This window comes from Nilaparvata lugens, chromosome 14, assembly GCF_014356525.2.
Source record: "Nilaparvata lugens isolate BPH chromosome 14, ASM1435652v1, whole genome shotgun sequence".
Lineage (NCBI taxonomy): Eukaryota > Metazoa > Arthropoda > Insecta > Hemiptera > Delphacidae > Nilaparvata > Nilaparvata lugens.
This window is the reverse complement of record NC_052517.1, coordinates 4,095,974-4,122,492: the sequence shown is the minus strand read 5'-3', so window position 1 is coordinate 4,122,492 and position 26,519 is coordinate 4,095,974. Positions and strand designations below refer to the sequence as shown.

At 32.3% G+C, this 26,519-nt stretch overlaps 2 protein-coding genes across 4 annotated transcripts in view; one reads left to right on the top strand and one right to left on the bottom strand.

Annotated features, from left to right (window-relative positions):
* Window positions 1–2,938, bottom strand: part of LOC111052070 (leucine-rich repeat flightless-interacting protein 2) — an 88,129-nt gene extending 85,191 nt beyond the window's left edge. The window contains exon 1 of one of the 3 annotated variants that reach the window (XM_039440551.1): window positions 2,400–2,938. The gene's annotated coding sequence lies outside the window, so the exon portion shown is untranslated. The remainder of the gene's footprint in view (window positions 1–2,399) is intronic. The other 2 variants (XM_039440552.1, XM_039440553.1) reach the window with 2 other exon arrangements.
* Window positions 2,939–3,741: 803 nt separating this feature from the next.
* Window positions 3,742–13,081, top strand: LOC111044705 (enkurin). Its single transcript, XM_039440548.1, has 5 exons — window positions 3,742–3,860; window positions 5,704–5,938; window positions 6,984–7,204; window positions 10,597–10,737; window positions 12,468–13,081. The coding sequence occupies exons 2-5, from the start codon at window positions 5,704–5,706 to the stop codon at window positions 12,654–12,656; spliced, it is 786 nt and encodes a 261-aa protein (XP_039296482.1). The 5' UTR covers window positions 3,742–3,860; the 3' UTR covers window positions 12,657–13,081.
* The last annotated feature ends 13,438 nt before the right edge of the window (window positions 13,082–26,519 follow it).

Genomic DNA, 26,519 nt, shown 5'->3' with positions numbered 1-26,519 from the left:
TCATTCCACAAAGCAGGTAGCTCTATCTTGTTTTGTATCAAATTAAGTTGTTATGTATCAAGTTGAGATGATACTGTATTATGTTGTGGTTGTTCTTGTTCTATAGTGAGGTCCACGTTATAATGGCAGTATTTAATTAACATTGGTGTAGCTATCCTTGTCTATCATTCCACAAAGCAGATAGCTCTATCCTCCTTTGTATCAAATTATGGTGTTGTGTATCAAGTTGAGATGATACTGTATCATATTTTGTTGATACTACATCATGTGGTAACACTGTATCATATAGTCTAGTATTAATACTGCATCATATTGACGGTATGTCGAACACTAATTGCTATAGTGAGGTCCACGTTATAATGGCAGTATTTGATTAACATTGGTGTTGCTATCCTTGTCTGTCATTCGACAAAGCAGATAGCTCTACCCTCTTCTAATCCCAATTATTTAATCTCGTCATTAGACAATATTAGAAGATATATTTGTTTGTCCAATAATATTAATATTATTGATTATTCTAAACAATAAAAAAACAGTTATAATTACATCAATAAACCTCTGAACTCACTAGGAGGTTGAAGAGAACAAAGCCTTTCGAGTTGGTGTAGTGCTAGTGGAGTGATTAAAGTATATTGAATAAAAGTGTAGTGAAATAATTTTAAGTAGGCTAGTGAAATTATAGATGGGAACTGTAGGCTTCACTGGAAGACTTTAGCAATAAAAATTAATTTAGGATAAGAAATAACAGAACAAAATTAATGGTTAGTCCTAGTGACTAGTTTTAATAGAAATAACAAAAAAAATAAATAAAATAAACCTGTATCAGCTACCGTCTATAGAAGGCAGAGAATCGGCAAAGCTGTTCTCGTATCTTTCTTCACTGCCATTATAACGTGGACCTCACTATAGACAGCTTTCAACTGGCAACTGGCCAACTATATTCATCATCCTATTGTAGGGATAATTTGAGCCAAATCTTGAGTTTTTTCCTAGTTTTATGCCATTAAAATGAAAATAAAACCAGCTAAAATGATGTTACTACGCAGCTTAGAAATTCCTGTACTAAAATTCACGTCTATTTGCCAGCATTCCATATAAATGCTTCCCATTCTGCCAATGCTCACTGTTTGGTTGTGTGGTTGGGAAGACACCTAAACTATAGTGAGGTCCAAGTTTTAATTGCATTGAGGAGAGATAGGAAAACAGCGTTGCTGATTCTCTGCCTTGCCACTGTCTTCTATAGAGGATAGATGAATAATATCAACTGTTCATTCTTGTTTAAAAAAGGCAATTATTATTTATTATTATTTATTTATTTATTTATTAGAACAGTCACAAACACGATATTTGGAAAGAGAAACAGGCAATTGCCCAAACCTTTTTCAATTCCTTGATTTTAGCACATAAATAGTCCAAAGTGAGGTTAAGTTTAAAATTTCTGTTTTCACCAAAGATTAACACTCAGAGAATACGTATTCGAGATATGACTGATGAATTTTGAATTTCGAAGGGTTGATAAGAGCCGGAAATAACACTAAACAATCCGAAAGTTTCAATAATATTGAAATAAACTTAAATTATATTTTATTCGTCAAAAAATATATTTTTCAATTATTTAATAAAAAGTTTTCGTAATTGAGATTATATACTCTGTTGATTTAATTTATTTCTACATTGCTGGAAAACGATCTGGCAATGTTGCGTAGGTAGAAATGGATAGCGCTATCTGCTTTGTCGAATGATAGACAAGGATAGCAGCATCAATGTTAATCAAATACTGCTATTATAATGTGGACCTCAAAATACCCTGATTTTAGTTATATTAGATTAGATTATAATCAGGTGTAATATCTTTAACCTCATTTATAAACAAGTGCTAATATATGTAGAAAAGATAGGTCTACTTTTTTCTCTCTTAATCCGTCTTATTACTTTATAAAAAGCAAACTGATAACTCATGTTTTGTTTGTTATGAATCATAAACATAAATAGACTACAGTATTACAAATTAAAAAGTAATTAATTAGGCCTATAGGAAAAACTAGTCATTTTAAAATGATAAATTTTAAAATTATGCATTTTATATATTTTTCAATAGTTTCTACCGGAACTATTGAAAACAAAACTTCAACGAAAAAGAAAGTGGAACATTGGTGAAATTAGTCCGTCTAACCTAACAAATGCAGATGATGTTAAATTTGAATATTTGACGACCAAAATCAATATTTAGTTATGGTTTTAAATATAAATAAAAACATTAGAGATTGAAAATAGGTTATTAGTATGGTATAACCAGTAAATGTGGTGATATTATTAGATTTCAGGTTAACGAACTTACCAAACGTTGAACCCAGATTGAAATCTAGGTAACCTAGGAAGTAAATGCTGGAAATACTTACTGATTAAATTTACGATGATTGTTTTCGTGTTGAATTTCAACACTAGCCACATTCGATAGGTTGTTAAATTGACACAACTGAGCAAGAAACACAAAATAATACTTTCTAACCTTTTAACTGATGAAGCGGTACAAAATTTTTGCAATCACTTTCCAAAAACCGGGGGGTTTACGAACTCCTGGGTTATGGACCGTACAATTACCCAACTTGTTGGCTATTTATAAATTTGTACAATTAATGAGTATTGTCGGCGACAGTCTTGGCTAAAAATAAAATCAATGGTTAATCTTGTTTCATGGAGCTTTGATGACAGAGTAAATTTCCTCTAGATGAACCCCCCCGGAAAGTTTTGATCAAACACACGTAAAACCAACATTTACCGATAACAAACACTGTACAACGCCTAAAACAAACATTTATTTAAACAATTAACACACTAATTACACCAAACTACAATTACAATTAACATTTAAACAAAAACTTACAAATATCTATCACATGTGTATGTGCCATTTCTTTATTTTGAGGCGAGCAACGCAACACTAGCGCCATGGAGAGCTCTGGCGGCAGGAGAGAAAACGAACTTTCAAAACATGCCGGGAAATTATGAATTTTTTTCAAATTATCCAGTTTTAAAGAGAAAGTTGTATGTTGCACTAGGAAATTTATGCAAATTCAACAAGTAACCAGCTATTATTGAAGTGTGAGCTTAATAAATTCGTTGGAAAGTTAGAACTTTTGTTTTAGGAATGAAAAACATTGAAAATTAGCTTTGAATAATTTTACATCAGAGTAAATTTAAATACGGTACTGTAACTCATGGCACAGTATTTCTATTGAAGAAAATTAAACTTCTTATAAACATTGTAAATTGCTATATTTTCTAAAAACAAGATAAAAAATAGACAAGTAAATCTATAAGAATTTTTGGAGAAGTCAAACCAATTTTATCTAGCAATCAATCAATTCTAAACAATGTAGCTTTTAACTCTGGTACTTTACTGTCCACTATCAAAAAGATAGTATAATAGATCTTTGAATGTCAAAAAAACATGAATATCAGATCTAGGTCTCTTGATAAGTAATAAACAAAATACGGACGTTTTATTGTATCAAGCTTTCTCTAACTAACATTTCTCATCCTCAATTGAATTAGTTTTGAACAAAATCTCAACAGGATGAGATAGTTTACACTTTATTAAGAACTCATTGAAACAATCATCATATAATACAAGTACAAAAATCTATTATTTCCAATTTGATAACCATCCTTAACTGATTCCTTAATACGGTACAAACAATCTTGTAACCATGGCTATAAATGCTTCAGAGATTGCCAAGTGATTTTATAACCCTAGTTTGTTAAATCAATAGTCGTCTGTCAGTTTCAAGTGCTTTGAAAACAGTGCTGTTTATTTTATTTTAACCTTTTTATCATTTAAATATATCGGAAAATCAAAGGTAATTCAAGCTTAATACAAGTTGGATATTGTAAAGATTTTGCTGTATTGTATTCAATATATTTCTTAAAATGTATAATGTAAATTAGGTGTTCAAACTTGTGTATACTTGTGTAACACTCTTGAAATTTAGAAAATGCAAATTTCTTTAATTTTTTATCATTCTTGAACTGCTCAAAATTGATTATATAATGCAATACCAATTTCTAAATCTTCAACAGTATGCTATAATAAATTTTCAATGATAACATTTTAGAACTCATAAAATGAACTAGTAAACAAACTAAAATCTACCAATTTTCATTTTGCGCAAGGTACCTTATGTGTGAAAATTAGTATAACTTTACAATGCCGTTGTCGATTCCCTAGGAAATACCTAGTCAATTGAATTTAGTGGAAATAAAAACCATAATACATTTTACTTTATTTTGTCTGCAATTAATAAGGCTTAATTTGCACATAACCGTGACAGTAAAAATAAAATTGTCACATGTTCTGATTAGGCTATTCTATGGTATGAGAAATAGGCCTACCATTAAAACTTATTGAAATTATTTTTTCTTATTAAATAAAAGGACTAAGGAGTCTTATTATTTTTATTTAATTTGAATAATTACTAAAATATCAACTTCTCAACTACACTTTGGTAGAGAGTTAGTGGGGAGGATATTTTTAATATTGTTTCCGAAGAATGGACATTGATATGTCCAAAGCTCCGCCAATTTATGTAGATGCATAACAATATAATTATCCATAGTTATTAAATTACAAATTACTTTTTCATATCATATACTTTCAATAATTATTTTCTTAGTCTATATTATGTAAATTCATCTATAATTTTGCTGTATTGTAAGCTATTGTATATAAGTGTATAAACCAGTATATATTGTAATCTACATAAATAAAGTACTCAATCAATCAATTAAAAAGTGAAAATTATTTAAATGAAATGAAAAAGACCAAGAAATTGTCAAAAAACCACAGATTTATTGATACTTAGAAAGACCGGTTTCGGTTATTACACCATTGTCAATCTCTGATAAACAATTTATCCAGTTTATCATAGATTGACAATGGTGTAATAACCGAAACCGGTCTTTCTAAGTATCAAAAAAACTGTTGTTTTTTGACAATTTCTTAGTTTTTTTCATTTAATATGAATAATTACCACAATATCAACTTCTCAACTATACAAAAAGTGAAAATTATTTTTTCACTGTCAACTGTCACTGTATTGTGTAAATTTCAATTTCAATTCCATTTATTAAAAACACACAAAACAAGATAACAAAGTATTACAAAACAAATAAAATGTTACAAATATAAAAAACTATGGGCTTTGTAATTGGGTGTGTTGGAGGAGAGAGAGAAAAAAGAGAGGAAGATACCTAGCCAACTATGGTTTTCCATTTTAAATACAACTTGAGGTTGTGTAACAAAGGTTAAAAAAGAAACATTTTTTTAAAGATTTCCATTTAGAAACCATCAATAATTGTTATCAAAATAGAAAAATATTTAGGAAATTTGATCTCTGATCATTGCTTTTTGAGACATGAGCATCCGAGTCTAAATTTAAACAGAAAATTTAAATTTGAATTTCAAATTTTATAAAATTAAACAGAATTTAAAATTTAAAATTAATTTAATTTAACAACTGTTAAATTAAATTAACAGATATTTTGAATTAAATTAAAAATATCAGAATTTTAAATTTGGAAGATCCATTTTATTTAAAAAAATAGAGAATTTTAAATTTGGAAGATCCATTTTATTTTACATGAGTTTTCAAATGAGATTTTGGTGTCGCTATTTGAAGATAATTTGTACCATTTTTCCTGTAGATGGGACCCCGTACCCGTATCACCCCAATAGAGGACATACGCGCCCTAATTCCACCCTCACCTGAACAGGTGCCTTCCACAGTTGTATATCGATCGAAACACGCATGTGCAGTCAGACAAGAGGCGGATGTGCGCAGATCGTGTCACAAAACGATGGGATTCGCGCAGGTTGAATTGCCAGCTCCTGATCGGTTCCTGAGGAAACGCAGTCGGGTGGTTCGGAGGCCACATGTTGGTGAGTTGCTCTAATTTTACTCAAATTTTCAAGTAGTGAGGTCCACGTTATAATGGTAGTATTTGATCAACATTGGTGTTGCTATCCTTGTCTATCATTCCACAAAGCAAATAGCTCTATCCTGTTCTGTATCAAATTATGGTGTTGTGTATCATGTTGAGATGATACTGTATCATATTGGCGAACACTAATTGCTATAGTGAGGTCCACGTTACAATGACAGTATTTGGTTAACATTGGTGTAGCTATCCTTGTCTATCATTCCACAAAGCAGATAGCTCTATCCTGTTATGTATCAAATTATGGTGTTGTGTATCATGTTGAGATGATACTGTATCATATTGGCGAACACTAATTGCTATAGTGAGGTCCACGTTATAATGGTAGTATTTGGTTAACATTGGTGTTGCTATCCTTGTCTATCATTCCACAAAGCAGATAGCGCTACCTCCGCAACGATGCCAGATCGTTGTTTAACAACGTGATAATTCAATTAACAGAATATTAAATAAAAATACTAAGAAATTGTCAAAAACCATTCTTCTTCTTCTCCTCCTCCTCCTCCTCTTCTTCTTCCTCCTCCTCCTCCTTTTTACTGTTCCTCTTCGTCTTTGGTAGAGAGTTAGTGGGGAGGATATTTTTAATATTCTTTCCGAAGAATGGACATTGATATGTCCAAAGCTCCGCCAATTTATGTAGATGCATAACAATATAATTATCTATAGTTATTATATTACAAATTACTTTTTCATATCATATACTTTCAATAATTATTTTCTTAGTCTATATTATGTAAATTCATCTATAATTTTGCTGTATTGTAAGCTATTGTATATAAGTGTATAAGCCAGTATATATTGTAATCTACATAAATAAAGTACTCAATCAATCAATCAATCAATCTTATTACATTTATCCTCTTCTTCATCTTCTTCTTTCCCATCTTACTATTCAAACTAAGTCAGTCTAATTCTAATACCTATAAATAATCTATCGATTTTATTAAAACGTTTACTAATAAATTTCAATTCATTTCATGTTTCAGACAAACAACCAATGCCACTAGACGCTCGCAAACCTCCACTGCCTCCTAGATACAGTGACTACCGTTCCTACCACTGCCAAAAGAATTTCAAGAGACAGAACATAGTAGATGCTGTGAGAGCCCACCCTAAGGAACCCGAGCCTGCTCTAGCTGATACAACCAATGGAGATGTCAAGAAATTGGCCAACAGTGGACTTATGCCTCAGTATATTTACAGCAAGGTAGAATCACATAAAATATATCATAAGAAGATAACCCTTGGTTTGTAGATCCATTCAAACTATGCAAGTTTTGTATCAAATTATGGTGTTTTGTATCAAGTTGAGATGATACTGTATCATATTGTGGTGATACTGTATCATTTATAGTGATACCATAGATAAAAGATAGCATAAGAAGATATCACATGGTTTGTAGATCCAATTCAAACTTTGCAAGTTTTGTATCAAATTATGGTGTTGTGTATCAAGTTGAGATGATACTGTATCATTTTGTGGTGATACTGTATCATATTGTGGTGATACTGTATCATATTGTGGTGATACTGTATCATATTTTGGTGATACTGTATCATTTATAGTGATACCATAGATAAAATATAGCATAAGAAGATATCACATGGTTTGTAGATTCCATTCAAACTTTGCAAGTTTTGTATCAAATTATGGTGTTGTGTATCAAGTTGAGATGATACTGAATCATTTTGTGGTGATACGGTATCATATTGTGGTGATACTGTATCATATTGTGGTGATACTGTATCATATTTTGGTGATACTGTATCATTTATAGTGATACCATAGATAAAATATAGCATAAGAAGATATCACATGGTTTGTAGAATTCATTCAAAGTTTGCAAGTTTTGTATCAAATTATGGTGTTGTGTATCAAGTTGAGATGATACTGTATCATATTGTGGTGATACAGTATCATATTGTGGTGATACTGTATCATTTATAGTGATACCATAGATAAAAGATAGCATAAGAAGATATCCCATGGTTTGTAGATTCCATTCAAAGTTTGCAAGTTTTGTATCAAATTATGGTGTTGTGTATCAAGTTGAGATGATACTGTATCATATTGTGGTGATACAGTATCATATTGTGGTGATACTGTATCATTTATAGTGATACCATAGATAAAAGATAGCATAAGAAGATATCCCATGGTTTGTAGATTCCATTCAAACTTTGCAAGTTTTGTATCAAATTATGGTGTTGTGTATCAACTTGAGATGATACTGTATCATATTGTGGTGATACTGTATCATATTGTGGTGATACTGTATCATTTATAGTGATACCATAGATAAAAGAAAGCATGATATGATGTCCCATGGTTTGCAGAGTTCATTCGAAGTTTCCAAGTTTAGTATCAAATCGCGGTGTTGTGTGTCAAGTTGAGATGATACTGTATCATATTGTGGTGATACTGTATCATATTGTGGCGATATTGTATCATATTGTGGTGATACTGTATCATTTATGGTGATACCATAGATTAAAGATAGCATAAGAAGATATCCCATGGTTTGTAGATTCCATTCAAACTTTGCAGTTTTGTATCAAATTATGGTGTTGTGTATCAAGTTGAGATGATACTGTATCATATTGCGTTGATACTGTATCATATTGTGGTGATACTGTATCATTTATAGTGATACCATAGATAAAAAATAGCATAAGAAGATATCACATGGTTTGTAGATTCCATTCAAACTTTGCAGTTTTGTATCAAATTATGGTGTTGTGTGTCAAGTTGAGATGATACTGTATCATATTGAGGTGATACTGTATCATATTGTGGTGATACTGTATGATTTATAGTGATACCATAGATAAAAGATAGCATAAGAAGATATCCCATGGTTTGCAGAATTCATTCGAAGTTTCCAAGTTTTGTATCAAATTATGGTGTTGTGTATCAAGTTGAGATGATATTGTATCATATTGTATCATATTGTGTCGATACTGTATATAATATATGTCATGGATACTGTATATCATATTGTGGTGATACTGTATCATTTATGGTGATACCATAGATAAAAGATAGCATAAGAAGATATCCCATGGTTTGTAGAATCCATTCCAAGTTTAGTATCAAATTGCGGTGTTGTGTATCAAATTGTGTTGATATGTATCATTTGTGGTGATACTGCACCATGTAGAAAAGATAGCATGAGATCATACCACATGGTTTGCAGAATTCATTCGAAGTTTCCAAGTTTTGTATCAAATTATGGTGTTGTGTATCAAGTTGAGATGATATTGTATCATATTGTATCATATTGTGTCGATACTGTATATAATATATGTCATGGATACTGTATATCATATTGTGGTGATACTGTATCATTTATGGTGATACCATAGATAAAAGATAGCATAAGAAGATATCCCATGGTTTGTAGAATCCATTCCAAGTTTAGTATCAAATTGCGGTGTTGTGTATCAAATTGTGTTGATATGTATCATTTGTGGTGATACTGCACCATGTAGAAAAGATAGCATGAGATCATACCACATGGTTTGTAGAATCCATTCAAAGTTTGCAAGTTTTGTATCAAATTATGGTGTTGTGTATCAAGTTGAGATGATATTGTATCATATTGTATCATATTGTGTCGATACTGTATATAATATATGTCATGGATACTGTATATCATATTGTGGTGATACTGTATCATTTATGGTGATACCATAGATAAAAGATAGCATAAGAAGATATCCCATGGTTTGTAGAATCCATTCCAAGTTTAGTATCAAATTGCGGTGTTGTGTATCAAATTGTGTTGATACTGTATCATTTGAGATGATACTGCACCATGTAGAAAAGATAGCATGAGATGATACCACATGGTTTGTAGAATCCATTCAAAGTTTGCAAGTTTTGTATCAAATTATGGTGTTGTGTATCAAGTTGAGATGATACTGTATCATCTGTATTGTGTTGAATTTCTGTATGAGAAATATTAAAATTTTTGTTTTTTCTTTCCTAATTATAGTATGTGTATCACCTTGAATAAATAAATAAATAAATAAATAAATAAATAAATAAATAAATAAATGAGCTTCTTGATGGTGAGTTATATCATAGAGAAAATATAGCATAAGAAGATATCAAATGGTTTGTAGAATTCATTCAAAGTTTGCAAGTTTTGTATCAAATTATGTTGTTGTGTATCAAGTTGAGATGATACTGTATCATATTGTGGTGATACTGTATCATATTGTGGTGATACTGTATCATTTATGGTGATACCATAGATAAAATATAGCATAAGAAGATATCAAATGGTTTGTAGAACTCATTCAAAATGTTTAAATGTCTTGAGAACCAATCAGTGAAGCCTTCTTTCCAAAAAAACCTCTGATTTGTTGTTCTAGAATTTAAACATGATTAAAATTGAACAGGTTCTGTGCAACCGGGGCTCAGTCTTTTGAACACCAAGTCAAGTCTATAGGCGTAGACAAAACTGTATAAATTTTAGTGAAATTATTATTTTTCAACAGGACCTTTGTATTTAAATACCAAGTCAAGTCTATAGGTGTAGACGTAACTGATTAATTTTTTGTGATGATGATTTCAACATTTTTCTCTCACAGAATTTCGGAAAAGTACCAAAATACCTGACAATGCGTCAACAGCTGGTAAACGAAACAATAAAACAAATTAAGAAAGAAGAGGCTAAAAAGAAGCCATTGCTAAAATATGTCACTGAAGAAGAAAGAGTTACTCTATTGGACGTAAGTAAATAAATAAAATATAAAGTAATTGATAAATACAAGAATAAAAATGAATAAAAAACACAAGAGAAATACAATATACAGAATACATAATATAGAGATGGAATAGAATGGATGAAAAATATTATATTAAATTGAATAAATAAAATAAACTATAGTGAGGTCCAAGTTATAATGGCAGTGTTTGATTAGCAATGGTATTGCTATCCTTGTCTATCATTCACCAAAGCGGATAGCGCTATCTCTTTCTCACTTTGCTCTGTTGCCAGATCGTCTTTTAACAATGTAGAATTAATTATTCATTTAAATATTTCATCTTTATTATAAAATTTTTTGAAAAAATATAATTTCTTGCTTAATAAAATATAATTGTTTATTTTAAACGAGAATGATTAATATTACATCAATAAACCTGTATCAACTACCGTCTATAGAATGCATTGACAAGACACAGGATTGGAAACGTTGTTCTGCTATCTTTCTCCACTGCTATTATAACGTGGACTTCATTGTAGATCAAATAGTACAAGTAGAATAAATGGTAGAAAAGACAATATAGAATTGGAATATAATTAATGAAAAATATATTAAATTGAATAAATAAAATAAACTAGAATAGTCTACTGTACACAGGTCAAAAAGAACAAATAGAATAAATGGTAGATATAGAATAAATATGATAGAGTTAATAGTATAAATTTATTGTAGGGGATAAGTAATAAAAAATAGAACTAATAAAATAAATTTACAATAAATAGGAGTATGGTGTATAAAGAAATATTGTAAATAAATGCCCAAGAAAAAGAAGAAGAATATACAGTAGTTTGAAATTACTGAGATATTGCAATAATTATTCAAATGCTAATGAATGAATAATTATTATTAAACGAAAATCCAAATTAAATGCTGTAAATCACCCGAAGACTTCTGCTACTGCAAATATTGACAACAGGGTAAACAGCTAGATGGAAATTCGATGAGCGCTACTATACAACAATTATTTTTTGTCAGTCCGGGAATGACAAATAAAACACTTGACAAAATATTTGTCCCCGGGGTGACAAATAATTTTTGTACAGTAGCTCTCATCGAATTTCCATCTAAAGCTGTTTACCCTGTTGTCAATATTTGCAGTAGAAGAAGTCTTCGGGGTGAATTACAGCATTTAATTGGGATTTTCGTTTAATAATAATAAATTTTTTTGTATCAAGTTGAGATGATACTGTATCATCTGTATTGTGTTGAATTTCTGTATGAGCTTCTTGATGGTGAGTTATATCATAGAGAAAATATAGCATAAGAAGATATCAAATGGTTTGTAGAATTCATTCAAAGTTTGCAAGTTTTGTATCAAATTATGGTGTTGTGTATCAAGTTGAGATGATACTGTATCTAATTATTATTTAATTAGAAGGAGAATACTTCTCTCCTCTAATGAATTAACTCAGCTTCTACATTAAGAAAAATGATATAATTTAGAATAGAAAGAAAAGGTGTTTTTTTCTAAAGAATAAACTCAAAATTTTAAAAGATTTGAAGAATGTTCAAATAGTTTGAAAGTCAATGATTTAATGACGTAAACTATATTGGAGATTTCATTTAAAAATGTCAGTATTTCCTATAAGTTCTATCAAAGCTTTCCATTCAAACAATGCTGACACAAATGTTTCAAAATGTGAATCTCTATATAGAATACTGAAGTTATTAATTTTTTTTACAATTTTTTTCAGGGTCTGAAGAAGAATTGGGAAGAACTCCAAAAGGAATTCCAGCTTCTACCAATGGTAACCGATACCGTTCCAAAAATTAAACGCAAAACGCAGCTGGAGAAAAAGCTGAAAGATTTGGAAAAAGATATTGATCTGCTGGAGAGAAATCCTATCATCTATATAGATGAGAGGAACAGGAATAACTATTAGAAGAGATGAGGAGGAGAAGGAGGAGGAGGAGGAGGAGGAGGAAGAGGGGGAGGAGTAAGAGGAGGAAGAGTAGGAGGAGGGGGAAGAAGAGAAGGGGGAGGGGGAGGAGGGAAAACAGGAAGTAGAGAAAAATGAGGACGAGAAGGAGGTTGTGGTGGAGCAGAATGAGGAGGGGAAGAAGGAAATGAAGGATGAGGAACAGAGTGAGAAGGAGAAGGAGGAGGAAGAAGAGAGGAGGAGGAGGTGGAGGTGAGGAAGAGGAGGGAAAAGAGGAAGTAGGGAAAAATGATGACGAGAAGGAGGTTGTGGTGAAGCAGAATGAGGAGGGGAAGAAGGAAATGAAGGAGGAGGAACTGAGTGAGAAGGAGAACGAGGAAGAGAAGGAGAAGGAGGAAGAGAAGGAGAAGGAGGAGGAAGAGAAGGAGGTGAGGAAGAGGAGAAGGGGAAAGAGGAAGTAGCGAAAAATGAGGACGAGAAGGAGGTTGTGGAGAAGCAGAATGAGGAGGGGAAGAAGGAAATGAAGGAGGAGGAACAGAGTGAGAAGGAGAACGAGGAAGAGAAGGAGAAGGAAGAAGAGGAGGAAGAGTAGGAGGAGGGGGAAGAAGAGAAGGGGGAGGGGGAGGAGGGAAAAGATGAAGTAGAGAAAAATAAGGACGAGAAGGAGGTTGTGGTGAAGCAGAATGAGGAGGGGAAGAAGGAAATCAAGGAGGAACTGAGTGAGAAGGAGAACGAGGAAGAGAAGGAGAAGGAAGAGTAGGAGGAGGTGAGGAAGAGAAGGAAAAGAGGAAGTAGAGAAAAATGAGGACGAGAAGGAGGTTGTGGAGAAGCAGAATGAGGAGGGGAAGAAGGAAATGAAGGAGGAGCTGAGTGAGAAGAAGAACGAGGAAGAGAAGGAGAGGGATGAAAAGAAGGAGGAGGAAGAGAAGGAGGTGAGGAAGAGGAGGAGGGGAAAAGAGGAAGTAGCGAAAAATGAGGACGAGAAGGAGGTTGTGGAGAAGCAGAATGAGGAGGGGAAGAAGGAAGTGAAGGAGGAGGAACAGAGTGAGAAGGAGAAGGAGGAAGAGAAGGAGAAGGATGAAAAGAAGAAGGAGGAAGAGAAGGTGGTGAGGAAGAGGAGGAGGGGAAGAGGAAGTAGCGAAAAATGAGGACGAGAAGGAGGTGTGGAGAAGCAGAATGAGGAGGGGAAGAAGGAAATGAAGGATGAGGAACAGAGTGAGAAGGAGAAGGAGGAGGAGGAAGAAGAGGAGGAGGAGGTGGAGGTGAGGAAGAGGAGGGAAAAGAGGAAGTAGGGAAAAATGATGACGAGAAGGAGGTTGTGGTGAAGCAGAATGAGGAGGGGAAGAAGGAAATGAAGGAGGAGGAACTGAGTGAGAAGGAGAACGAGGAAGAGAAGGAGAGGGATGAAAAGAAGGAGGAGGAAGAGAAGGAGGTGAGGAAGAGGAGAAGGGGAAAGAGGAAGTAGCGAAAAATGAGGACGAGAAGGAGGTTGTGGAGAAGCAGAATGAGGAGGGGAAGAAGGAAATGAAGGAGGAGGAACAGAGTGAGAAGGAGAACGAGGAAGAGAAGGAGAAGGAAGAAGAGGAGGAAGAGTAGGAGGAGGGGGAAGAAGAGAAGGGGGAGGGGGAGGAGGGAAAAGATGAAGTAGAGAAAAATAAGGACGAGAAGGAGGTTGTGGAGAAGCAGAATGAGGAGGGGAAGAAGGAAATCAAGGAGGAACTGAGTGAGAAGGAGAACGAGGAAGAGAAGGAGAAGGAAGAGTAGGAGGAGGTGAGGAAGAGAAGGGAAAAGAGGAAGTAGAGAAAAATGAGGACGAGAAGGAGGTTGTGGAGAAGCAGAATGAGGAGGGGAAGAAGGAAATGAAGGAGGAGCTGAGTGAGAAGAAGAACGAGGAAGAGAAGGAGAGGGATGAAAAGAAGGAGGAGGAAGAGAAGGAGGTGAGGAAGAGGAGGAGGGGAAAGAGGAAGTAGCGAAAAATGAGGACGAGAAGGAGGTTGTGGAGAAGCAGAATGAGGAGGGGAAGAAGGAAGTGAAGGAGGAGGAACAGAGTGAGAAGGAGAAGGAGGAAGAGAAGGAGAAGGATGAAAAGAAGAAGGAGGAAGAGAAGGTGGTGAGGAAGAGGAGGAGGGGAAAGAGGAAGTAGCGAAAAATGAGGACGAGAAGGAGGTTGTGGAGAAGCAGAATGAGGAGGGGAAGAAGGAAATGAAGGAGGAGGAACAGAGTGAAAAGGAGAAGGAGGAAGAGAAGGAGGAGGAAGAAGAGGAAGAGGAGGAGGTGGAGGTGAGGAAGAGGAGGGAAAAGAGGAAGTAGAGAAAAATGAGGACGAGAAGGAGGTTGTGGAGAAGTAGAACGAGGAGGGGAAGAAGGAAATGAAGGAGGAGGAACAGAGTGAGAAGGAGAAGGAGGAAGAGAAGGTGGAGGAGGATGAGGAGTGGCAGATAAAGACAAAGAAGATGAAATTAGATAGAAAACTATAAACAAAATTAGTCAACATAGATGCAGTTAATGTTCAACATCTGAAAAGAATCTGTCTACTATACTTTTCTTCCTTTTTTACAATCTCACTGCTACTTCAATAAATTCTCAAATTGTCAGAAAATTTCCTGAATTAATTGCTTATTATTTATGCTTGCTAACAATGTTACATTTTGTGATTTTTGTTTCCAAATTTTCTCTTGCAATAAACATAACATTTGGTGCAAAATAGTTGATGTGTTAATTTGTGTCCATTTCCATTTAAATACTCTGATATCTATCTATCTATATATATATATATATATATATATATATATAATATATATATATATATATATATTATATATATATATATATATATATATATATATATATATATATATATATATATATATATAAGCGAAATGGCACTCACTCACTGATTGACTGACTGACTGACTCACTCACTCACTCACTCGCAGAACTAAAAATCTACCGGACCAAAAACGTTCAAATTTGGTAGGTATGTTCAGTTGGCCCTTTAGAGGCGCACTAAGAAATCTTTTGGCGATATTTCAACTCTGAGGGTGGTTTTTAAGGGTTAAAAGTTCGTCTTTTAGCATGAATATTCTTCTTATTCTCTTAATTATAATTGAAAAATGTCCATACCATATGTTAATAAAGAACTATAATCTAGAGAGAGTACCTCTTCGAAACAGTTGTTAACTGCTGGTAACTAAATTAATAATTTTGTCAGGTTGGCATTAAGTTGAGTTGACTTTGTTAGGTTGGCACCAAGTTGAAGATTGAAATGCATTTATCGCGGAAAAATTGATTGGGCACTGCTACTTCAATCCTGGGAATATTATATTACTAGCCGTCAGGCTCGCTTCGCTCGCCATATCCGTTTAGCCAGACGTTTAGTCTGGACCCCGACTGGATCGTCCTAACATTTATGATAAAAATTCTCAAATGAAAAATGCAGGCGAGCGAAGCGAGCCTGCTGATCCCATTTTTGGACGATGCAGTCGGGGGTCCAGGGGGCGGAGCCCCCTTGCTAGACGGATATGGCGAGCGAAGCGAGCCTGACGGCTAGTCTATTAATATTAATCATTGCACTATTTATATGCTCCTGATGAATAAAATATAATTGATTATCTTAGACAAGAAAGAACAGTTAATATTAATCAGATATATACCGGTATGAGCTATCCTCTATAGAAGGCAGTGGCAAGGCAGAGGATCGGCAACGATGTTCTTCTATCTTTCTCCTCTGCCATTAAAACGTGGACCTCGCTATATAGACAGTTGAATAAGAGATTTTTAACACTGTAAATAACCACAAACCATCAGATTTTTTAAATAAATTAACTTTTTTTTATTAATTTTATCATTTATAAAACTAGACAATTAATCATAAGTATCATAAATCAATGATAATTATTCTATACAATAACTTAAAAACTATAGAAATGAATCATCACTAGAAGTTTATTGAAAAGCAATACATTAACTAACTTTGAAATAGTAAAAAGATGAGTTATTTCCATTTTTCAACAAAATGTAAAATAACAAATCCTTTCACTTTTTCAAAAATTGAAAAATAACAGATAATATATTATTTTTCTAAAAAATGCAAAATAACAGATATTTTCATTTTCACAAACTTGCAAAATAGCAGATATTTCATCATTTTTCAAAAAGCATGTTTTTCAATAATTATTTTGCAAAATGACATTTCATTTGTTAAGAAACTATGTGATAGAATTCTGTTCTCAATAATACATTACTTGCTTTTTACAATAAACTTACTTTATATTTATTATTTATATTATAGTTATCAATAATTTAATACTCCTAACAAGCTTTTGAAATATCATTAGTTTAGCATCCTGGGTGAATTTTGCGATTTCAAATTTGATTAACTTTAAATTTAATTATAATTTAAAATCGTTCAGCACTTGTTATAATTGTAAAATTGCGAGACTATTATTAATTTATTGTTTTCAATTTGTTTTGTGAGAGTGTATGAGTGTGCATTCTGTCAAGTAACTTGTAATAACTGTTACAATTAACAGTTACTGTTACAATTAACAGTTACTGTTACAATTAGCAGTAACTGTTACAATTAGCAGTTACTTTTACAAGTAGTAATTAATGTTACAAGTAGCAGTAATTGTTACAATACTGTAACTGTTACAATTGGCAGTTACTGTTACAAGTAGCAGTTACTGTTACAAGTTACTTATAAATAACAGTTAATGCTCAAAGTAATAATAATTACCGATTCAAGTACCAGTTCCAGTTAAAATATTAATATTACTGTTGACAGTAACAGTTGTTTTCAAGTGTAACAGCTACTGGAAATTTTACTGTTAAAAGTAACAGTATCCATATAACAGTAGGGCTCGGTTGCACAACAGTTGGTTAAATTTTAACCGTGATTAATTCCACGAGAAGCAACCAGAGAATGCCTTTTTGATAAGACGGCTTCTCTAATTGGTTCTCGTGGAATTAATCACGATTAAAATTTAACCGGCTATTGTGCAACTAGCACTAAAAGTTGTATAAATACCTGTATAAATACAAGTTACTATTAAAGGTAACAGTTACACGTGAAAATAGAAGTTAGGCTGAACTGACACTTAAGCGACTCAGGTGGAGAAGAGACTGGACTCTAGTGGAGAGCATGTGTTTCCAAATGGTGACACTCAGACCAGTCGATTCTAGTCTCCGCGACGTCACCATTTGGAAACACATGCTCTCCACTAGAGTCCAGTCTCTTCTCCACCTCAGTCGCCTAAGTGCGAGTTGAGCCTAAAAGTTTTATAAATACCTGTAAAAATACCAGTTACTATTAAAGGTAACAGTTAAAGGTGAAAATAGAAGTTACTGTTGCAAGTAACATTTTACTGTTAAAATTAACAGTTACTATCAACAGTAACAATAACTGTTGAAAGTAAATATTATGTTACTTTTAGAAATAACCAGTTACTGTTAAGAGTAAGGGCGATACCATATTAGGCTTTTTCAGAGTCGGCAGGGCAGAAAGCTCTCCGACGGACATATTGGGTAGACACCAGGAAAAATCTGGTCTCGCCCCAACAGTCACTGTTAAATGTAACAGTTACAAACAGTTACTAACAAGTGAATAGTAGCGGTTACAAGTCAAATTTATACAAAATCAATGCACTTGGTTTATTTTTAATCACTATTAATTAATAATATCTATTAGTCTAATTTTGGTGCTTGCAGTATTGATGAAGATTTATAATGATGGGGTTTTAAAAAAATATATTAGAAAGATTTTAGGTTAATGATTATTGGTGAAATTAGAATGAAATATTTTAGAAATGAATGGTGAAAATTCATGATTTAAAAAGGTGGAAAAATAAAAGAAACACAAGATGTTGAAAATAAAATTAAATTATTTAGGGTAGGATCAATGGAGATTCACTTGAGTATTCCAACTGTCAGTATTCCTTATGCTACCACCATACTGACTCCCATTAAAACAATACTGACAGCTTATCAAATTAATCTCTCCTTTGGTAGAAGCATAGAGAAACAATAGCGTAAGTAGATATCCCATGGTATAGGGCGTTTATGTCGCAACTTTCACTGTTATCCCAAGCCGATTACTGTCGATTTTTACTGTTTTGACCGGGTAAGAGTGTATGAACGGCACAATATGAGAGACTACCAGCGTCATAAAGCTTCACAGGAAAGAACTACGTGGACTGTCGGCTTGAGATAACAGTAAAAGTTGCGACATAAACGCCCTATACCATGGGATATCTACTTAGGCTATTGTTTCTCTATGGAACAACCCGGTATTTGTCTATTAAAAACACAAATTGATACAAAAAAATAATAGTTTGGGGATTTAGCTTAAGCTATAACTAACAATCAGACAGCAGTCATATGTCATAGCTCAGGCTAAATCTCACAAACTGTGAGAATTCAAAGAAAAAAACCAAGAAGACAAAAATTAATTTAAGAAGTATCAAACTATATTAGAGAATTTATTCTAGAAATTTCAAACTATATTATAGAATTTATTCTAGAAATCTCAAACTATATTGGACTTAAAATTGCAGATAGCTATTCATATGAGATATTGCACGAGATGTGTTTCTAAAAAATATTTAAAAAAAATTATAATGAGAGAATAAATAAAAACAAAACAATGTGAGATGAATTTTCCATAAATTTAATAATACACATAATATTTACATTTGCAAAGATTAGCATTGAAACTACAGGTCTCCAAAAAGTTTTTTCTCAGTAACTTCCCAGTACACCATTCTATCAAGTCTTCACTATTAACCAATAATATAAATTAATATTGCATTAATAATTTAAATTTTATCCAGTAGCCAAATTAGAAAACCAGCTAGTAATGCACAAAATTAATAAATAATAGTAAAATTAGTAGGATTACAATTAAAAAGGAACTATCAAAGTAATAGTAACACATAATTTGTATAACAATCTGAAAATTTGGATATTTTGAAAAAACGAGGTTTTGAATTATGGTGACGTCATTTCAGCATCAGAAATCTGTTGATATGCGTAACGTAACGCATCAGATATAGCCTTACAAGTAACCCTAAAGCTGCGTTTACACCAAAGTTATTAACAAAATGTTAATAACTTAATCCTTATAGATTCTATCAGATTGAACATAACTTATCATACACATGATGAACATATGTGTATGATAAGTTATGTTCAATCTAATAGAATCTATAAGGATAAAGTTATTAACTTTAATAACTTTGGTGTAAACGAAGCTTAAAACCCTGCTTCACAATGAATTTCTGCAGCAGAAAAGAATACCATTTACTCTTATGGGAGGGTTCACACATTTAAATTCTGCCAGTGTGTGAAAACCTCCATAAGAATCAATGCTATTTTCTCCAAGAGAGCAAAAATTTATTGAAAAAAATCAAGTAACGACACCATATTCAAAATCCCAAATTCTATTCATTTTGGAAATAGTTAACAACGGTGTAATTTGTCAAAATTTGGGCCAATTTTATTAGAGAAATTATGACGAAAATTAGGGAGAATTATTTCTATTAATAATATAGAAATTATGATTGGAGTATAAACAGCTATAAAAAGCCCGTTATTAACAATTATTTGTTTAAGCTGCGACCGAAAATAATACCATTTATTCTTATGGGAGGATTCACACATTTATAATCTGTTGTGTGAAAACTTCTATAATAATCAATGCTATTCTCTCCAAGAGAGCAAAAATTTAATGAAAAAAATTCAAGTATCGACACCATATTCAAAATCCCAAATTCTATTCATTTTGGAATGAGTTAAGGGTGTAATTTGTCAAATTTGGGCCAATTTTATTAGAGAAATTATGACGAAAATAATGATCAATAAGAATTATCTCTATTCATAATACAGTAGGTTTATAATATTACTGCATATAAACATAAACAGCTATAAAGCCCTTAACTAACATTTAACTGTTTAAACAAGCATTGTTAAATAAATTTGAAGATGAGTTCAAATTCTTTCATGTTCAGTTAATTATGAACAAGTAGTTAAGTTACATAATTTATAAAAATTCAAGATTGGTTGGTAATTGTAGTATAAACAGCTATAAAAAGCCCGTTGCCAACAATTAACTGTTTAAACAAGCATTGTTAAATTTGAAGATGAGTTCAAATTCTTTCATGTTCAGTTAATTATTAACAAGTGATTAGTTACAGTTAAATTATAAAAATTCAAGATTGCTTGGTAATTTTAGTATAAAGAGCTATTATAAAAAGCCCGTTACCAACAATCAACAGCTGTTTAAACAAGCATTGTTAAATTTGATGATGAGTTCAAATTCTTTCATGTTCAGTTAATTATGAACAAGTAGTTAAGTTACATAATTTATAAAAATTCAAGATTGGTTGGTAATTGTAGTATAAACAGCTATAAAAAGCCCGTTACCAATAATCAACTGTTTTAACAAGCATTGTTAAATTTGAAGATGAGTTCTTTCATGTTCAGTTAATTATAATTAACAAGTACCTAGTTACAGTTGAATAAATTATAAAAAATTAAGATTGGTTTGTTTTAGAAATCAACCCCCAGATTTTAGAAAATTTTGAATGAGTAGAGGCATACCAAGCTTATTAAAATTTTATTTAATTTTATAAAATTTGTAGGCTATTAGTATATTCTAATACAGACCATTTTTTATAATGAGATTCACTTATTATGATTCAACCAATGATCATAGTTTCAAGTGGATCTCATAAATTTTAAGTATACTATAATAAAGGAAAGAACTGGCTTATACACGTAGGGGATAGGAAATTCACGAATGACGCATCATCACGTCTCAACTACTCAACTCATCAACTTGACATTTTGCATATACATTCTTAATTCACCGAGGATGGTTATAGGTCTATTTTAAATTCTACAAGATTTCAGTAGGTCAAGTTTTCAGTTTATCAAGTTTTCAATCAGACCCTTGTGTAGCACGGGTTACCTTGCTAGTCTATACTATAATAAAGGAAAGAACTGGCTTATACACGTAGGGGATAGGAAATTCACGAATGACGCATCATCACGTCTCAACTACTCAACTCATTAACTTCACATTTTGCATATACATTCTCAAATTACCGAGGATGGTTACAGGCCTATTTTAAATTCTTCAAGATTTCATTACCTCAAGTTTTCAATTGGACCCTTGCGGTGCACGGGTTACCTGCCAGTTTGAAATAAAATAAATTTGTGACACTCAAGTGTAATAATAATTTGTTTCATCTTTCTGATCAACCGAGATACAAAGTTTTTAGTATAATGTATATTTGGACTGTAAATTTTTGTGATCTTTATAAAAGTGTTTTCATAACCTCATTTGGACTATTTTTATCAAAATTAGGGAGAGGAACAGTTTTGGGTTTATCCTGTTGATTCTCTCCCAATCATTAATTTGATGTTGTGATTAAGGAATGTAATAAATGTAATGTAAATGTAATAATAAATGTAATACAAATGAATGGTTTGGTGGAATAGAACAGTTAATAAGAATAATATTTGAGAAAACAAAAATTTATCAATTTCTCTAAAATTTAGCCTAGAATTAAACCAACACTTAGAACAAAGCTAAGCGGGAATTCAGGCATTTTTTGAGAATTTCAAAATTTTGGAAAACAGAGGCGAGTTTTGAACTCGTAAGAATTGGGTATTTTCAAAAAATCCTAAAAAATGACCAATAGAAATTATAAAATTGAAAATATAGTGAGAATACTGAAAGAATCCGATAAATCGACAAAATATACAGAGAATGTTACCCTGTACTTTATTTATTTATTTTCTTGCAAGACTAATTACAGCCAGAAAACTCTTAATATTAATAAATAAATTTATTAATCAATTATAAATTTGATAGAAAGCTGGTATGCCTCAGTTAATATTATGGAAATTGCCAGAGAAAATACTACAAGTTTGTAAACTAGCCTTTTTGTAAAGGTTTCACGAATATAACCTCTCAAACTAATAAAATAAATTTTATTAAAATTCAATCAAATTCAACGTGCCCCTTCAACCGATCCATCTAATTCAATTTTAAATTACAATTTAATCAACTACCTAACACAGCAACGTTATTATTTTTAAAATGAAATAAATAATTAAAAGTAACAATCATTACCTTACTAATTTCATAAAAAAATTAAGCAACATTCGAAGCAAAAATGTCACATATCCCATTACAATAAATTGCTATCGTGCTTTATACAAAAATTGGTGTATTTTTTCAATAATATTATCAATATAATATAAATGTTGGCCTAGCTACTGAAGCACCTTAATTATAAACATTTTTTTAGGAAATAATATTTTTTTTCTAGAAAAAAATTGTGTATTTCAAAAACTTCCAGTGAATTTTATGTCACCAGCCTCAAATACAATAATAAATTATTAATTTAATTTAGAACAAGGAATGAAGTAGTTTCAAGGAGGTTGTGTACTAAAATTTTGGTGATAATCTGTTGAAAAGTTTCAAGATTTTGAAAATTTGTAACAAAGGGGGAATTTTATTATTAATGTAGTAAAGAATGAAAATTGACGCATTTTTCTCCGGTGGAGAATTTTATTGTAGTGGATAAGGGTTCCAAACAATTATCCAACTGACTAAATGTCCAATTTTTCGAATTTGGTGAGACCACAATGAAGGACTAAGTGCTGGTTGCACAAAAGCCGGTTGAAATTTTAACCGTGATTAATTCCACGAGAGCCAATCAGAGAAGCCGTCTTTTCAAGAACGCCTTCTCTGATTGGTTCTTGTGAAATTAATTACGGTTAAAATTTAACCGGCTGTTGTGCAACCAGGCCTAAGTAGTAGTGAAAATAGTGTCCAATAAACTAATTTTCCAATTTTTTTTTTGAAACAAAAGGTAGAACAATTAATTCTAAACGGTGACTAACAGTTGACACACTGAAGCCCGGTTGTACAAAAGCCGGTTAAATTTCAACCGTGATTAATTTCACGAGAACCAATCAGAGAAGACTATTTTTAAAATACCGCTTCTCTGATTGGTTCTTGTGGAATTAAACACAATTAAAACTTAACCAACGTTTTTGCAACTGACACTGAAAGTTCACCAGTTGTCCGATTAGGCTGGGCACACACCAGTTAGTCAAAACAAGACAAGACATGATCAGACACTTTTAGAGTCACAATACTTCACATAGTTGCTTATGACGCAACACACACTGATTAGTCATTGCAATCAGACATGTCTTCATAAGCAACTATGTGAAATATTGTGACTAAACGTGTCTGATCATGTCTTAGGCTAGGCTCACACCAGTTAGTCAAGACAAGACATGATAAGACACGTTTAGTCACAATATTTCACATAGCTGTTTATGACGCAACACACACTGATTAGTCATTGCAATCAGACATGTCTTCATAAGCAACTATGTGAAATATTGTGACTAAACGTGTCTAATCATGTCTTGTCTTGACTAACTGGTGTGAGCCTAGCCTAAGACATGATCAGACACGTTTAGTCACAATATTTCACATAGCTGCTTATGACGCAACTCACACTGATTAGTCATGTCTTCATAAGCAACTATGTGAAGTATTGTGACTAAACGTGTCTGATCTTGTCTTGTCTTGACTAACTGATGTGCGCCTAGCCTTATAGTTTTTCAAACCTCTAAAACTCAACAGGTTATCACCAAAAACTAAAGATCACAACCTAATTCAAATAGAATAGTTTCTAGCACAAAAACAATGAAATAAATTAGGTACTAATTTATAATTACAATAAAATTGGTGATGATGGATTCGACAAAAATTAGACATTGACAAAAGTGAAATTTTCTTCAACTGTCAGTATTCCTAATGTATAACACCAATGCTTTCCATTTAAACAATACTGACAGCTTGAAGAAAACCTCACTGTAGATAAATAGATATAAATAACACAGACTTCGAAAATAAATAATGAAATGATGGAGTTTAATGATATTTGAGTTTTTCTTAAGCTGTGTACATACTTATGTGCCACGAACACGATTCAACAGTTTATGCTATTCTTATTAATTTATTTATTGGATAGAGCAAATAATACAATAGCCGGAAAATTTTCAATCTGTAGAGATTTCAGTGAAATATTTTTGTTTTTAATCAGTTTTTAAATATCAAAATTCAAAATTTTTAGTATAGTCATTAGTTTTGAAGTGGAAATTGGACTTTTTGAAGTGAAAGTGAAATCTTATCCTCTTAACCTTATTCTTTTTTGAAACTTTTATTTGTAAAAATTTGGGTGAAGACAGTTTTGGGCTATGCCTGTTGTCTTCTCCCAATCATATTATATTTATTATAATTATGATCTGTAATTCCAATGGAATAAATAAATAAATAAATGAATGAAAAGAAAAACAGGCTATTGCCCAAAACTTCTTCTATTTCCTAATTTTGCCATAAATTGTCTTATTATAACTGTATTTGTACAGAAACAGTTAGGCTAGGCACACACTAGTTAGTCAAGATAAGACAAGACACGTTTAGTCACAATACTTCACATAGTTGCTTATGAAGACATGTCTAATTTCAATGACTAATCGGTGCGTGTTGCTTCATAAGCAACTATGTGAAGTATTGTGACTAATCGTGACTAGTCTTGTCTTGACTAACTGATGTGTGTCTAGCCTTAGGCTAGACAAGACCAGACAAGACATGATCAGACTCGTTTAGTCACAACACTCCACATAGTTGCTTATGAAGACATGTCTAGTTGCAATGACTAATCAGTGTGAGTTGCGTCATAAGCAACTATGTGAAGTATTGTGACTAAACGTGACTAGTCTAGTCCTGACTAACCGGAGTGTGTCTAGCCTTAGACTAGACAAGACCAGACAAGACATGATCAGACACGTTTAGTCACAATACTTCACATAGTTACTTATGATGCAACACACACTGATTAGTCATTGCAATTAGACATGTCTTCATAAGCAACTATGTGAAGTATTGTGACAAATCGTGTCTTGTCTTGTTTTGACTAACTGGTGTGTGCCTAGCCTAACTAAGATACAATATATGATCAGCTGATAAAAAGCTAAATACGCGTGTTAGTGACTCATAAGTATAATACGCAATAAATTAGAGGTTTATCTCACATAAAATGAGTATTTAGTATAGAACTAAATTTAATGTAACAACAAATTTCAAGTAAAAATTCTCATAAAATTGTCACACTCTTCAAAATTCACAATTCTTCAGAATTCAAAGTTATTTCTTGATAAAAATGTATTGGAAATTTTCGAAACAACTGGAACATAGTGGGATATTTGAAGTTATCTGAGATTTGAGTTTGATTTTTTGAAATATGAGTTTGAGTGCCGGTTGCCGTCTTTTCAAAAAATTCTTCTCTGCATTGTTCTCGTTGAATTAATCACGGTTAAAATTTAACTGGATTTTGTGCAACTGGGCCTGAATCTTTTAAATATGTTAATAATATTGTTCTGAACAACATAACCTTAAAAACAACAATTGCTTTCAAGTTACATAGCCTTTCACAATAATATATATATTGTTACCAATTTCGAATTACATAACCTCACACACAAAGACCCGGTTGCTCAAAAGCCGGTTAAATTTTAACCGTGATTAATCCACGAGAACCAATAAGAGAAGGCTTTTTCAAAAAACTGCTTCTCTGAAAAGTTCTCGTGGAATTTAACCGGCTCTTGTGCAACCGGCACTCAATCTTTTAAATATGTTTATAATATTGTTCTAATAAAAACAACAATCGCTTTCAAATTACATAGCCTTTCAAAATATTTTGTTACCAATTTCGAATTACTTAACCTCAAACACAAACCTCAAATTCTAGAACATAACCTCAAAACCTTCCACAG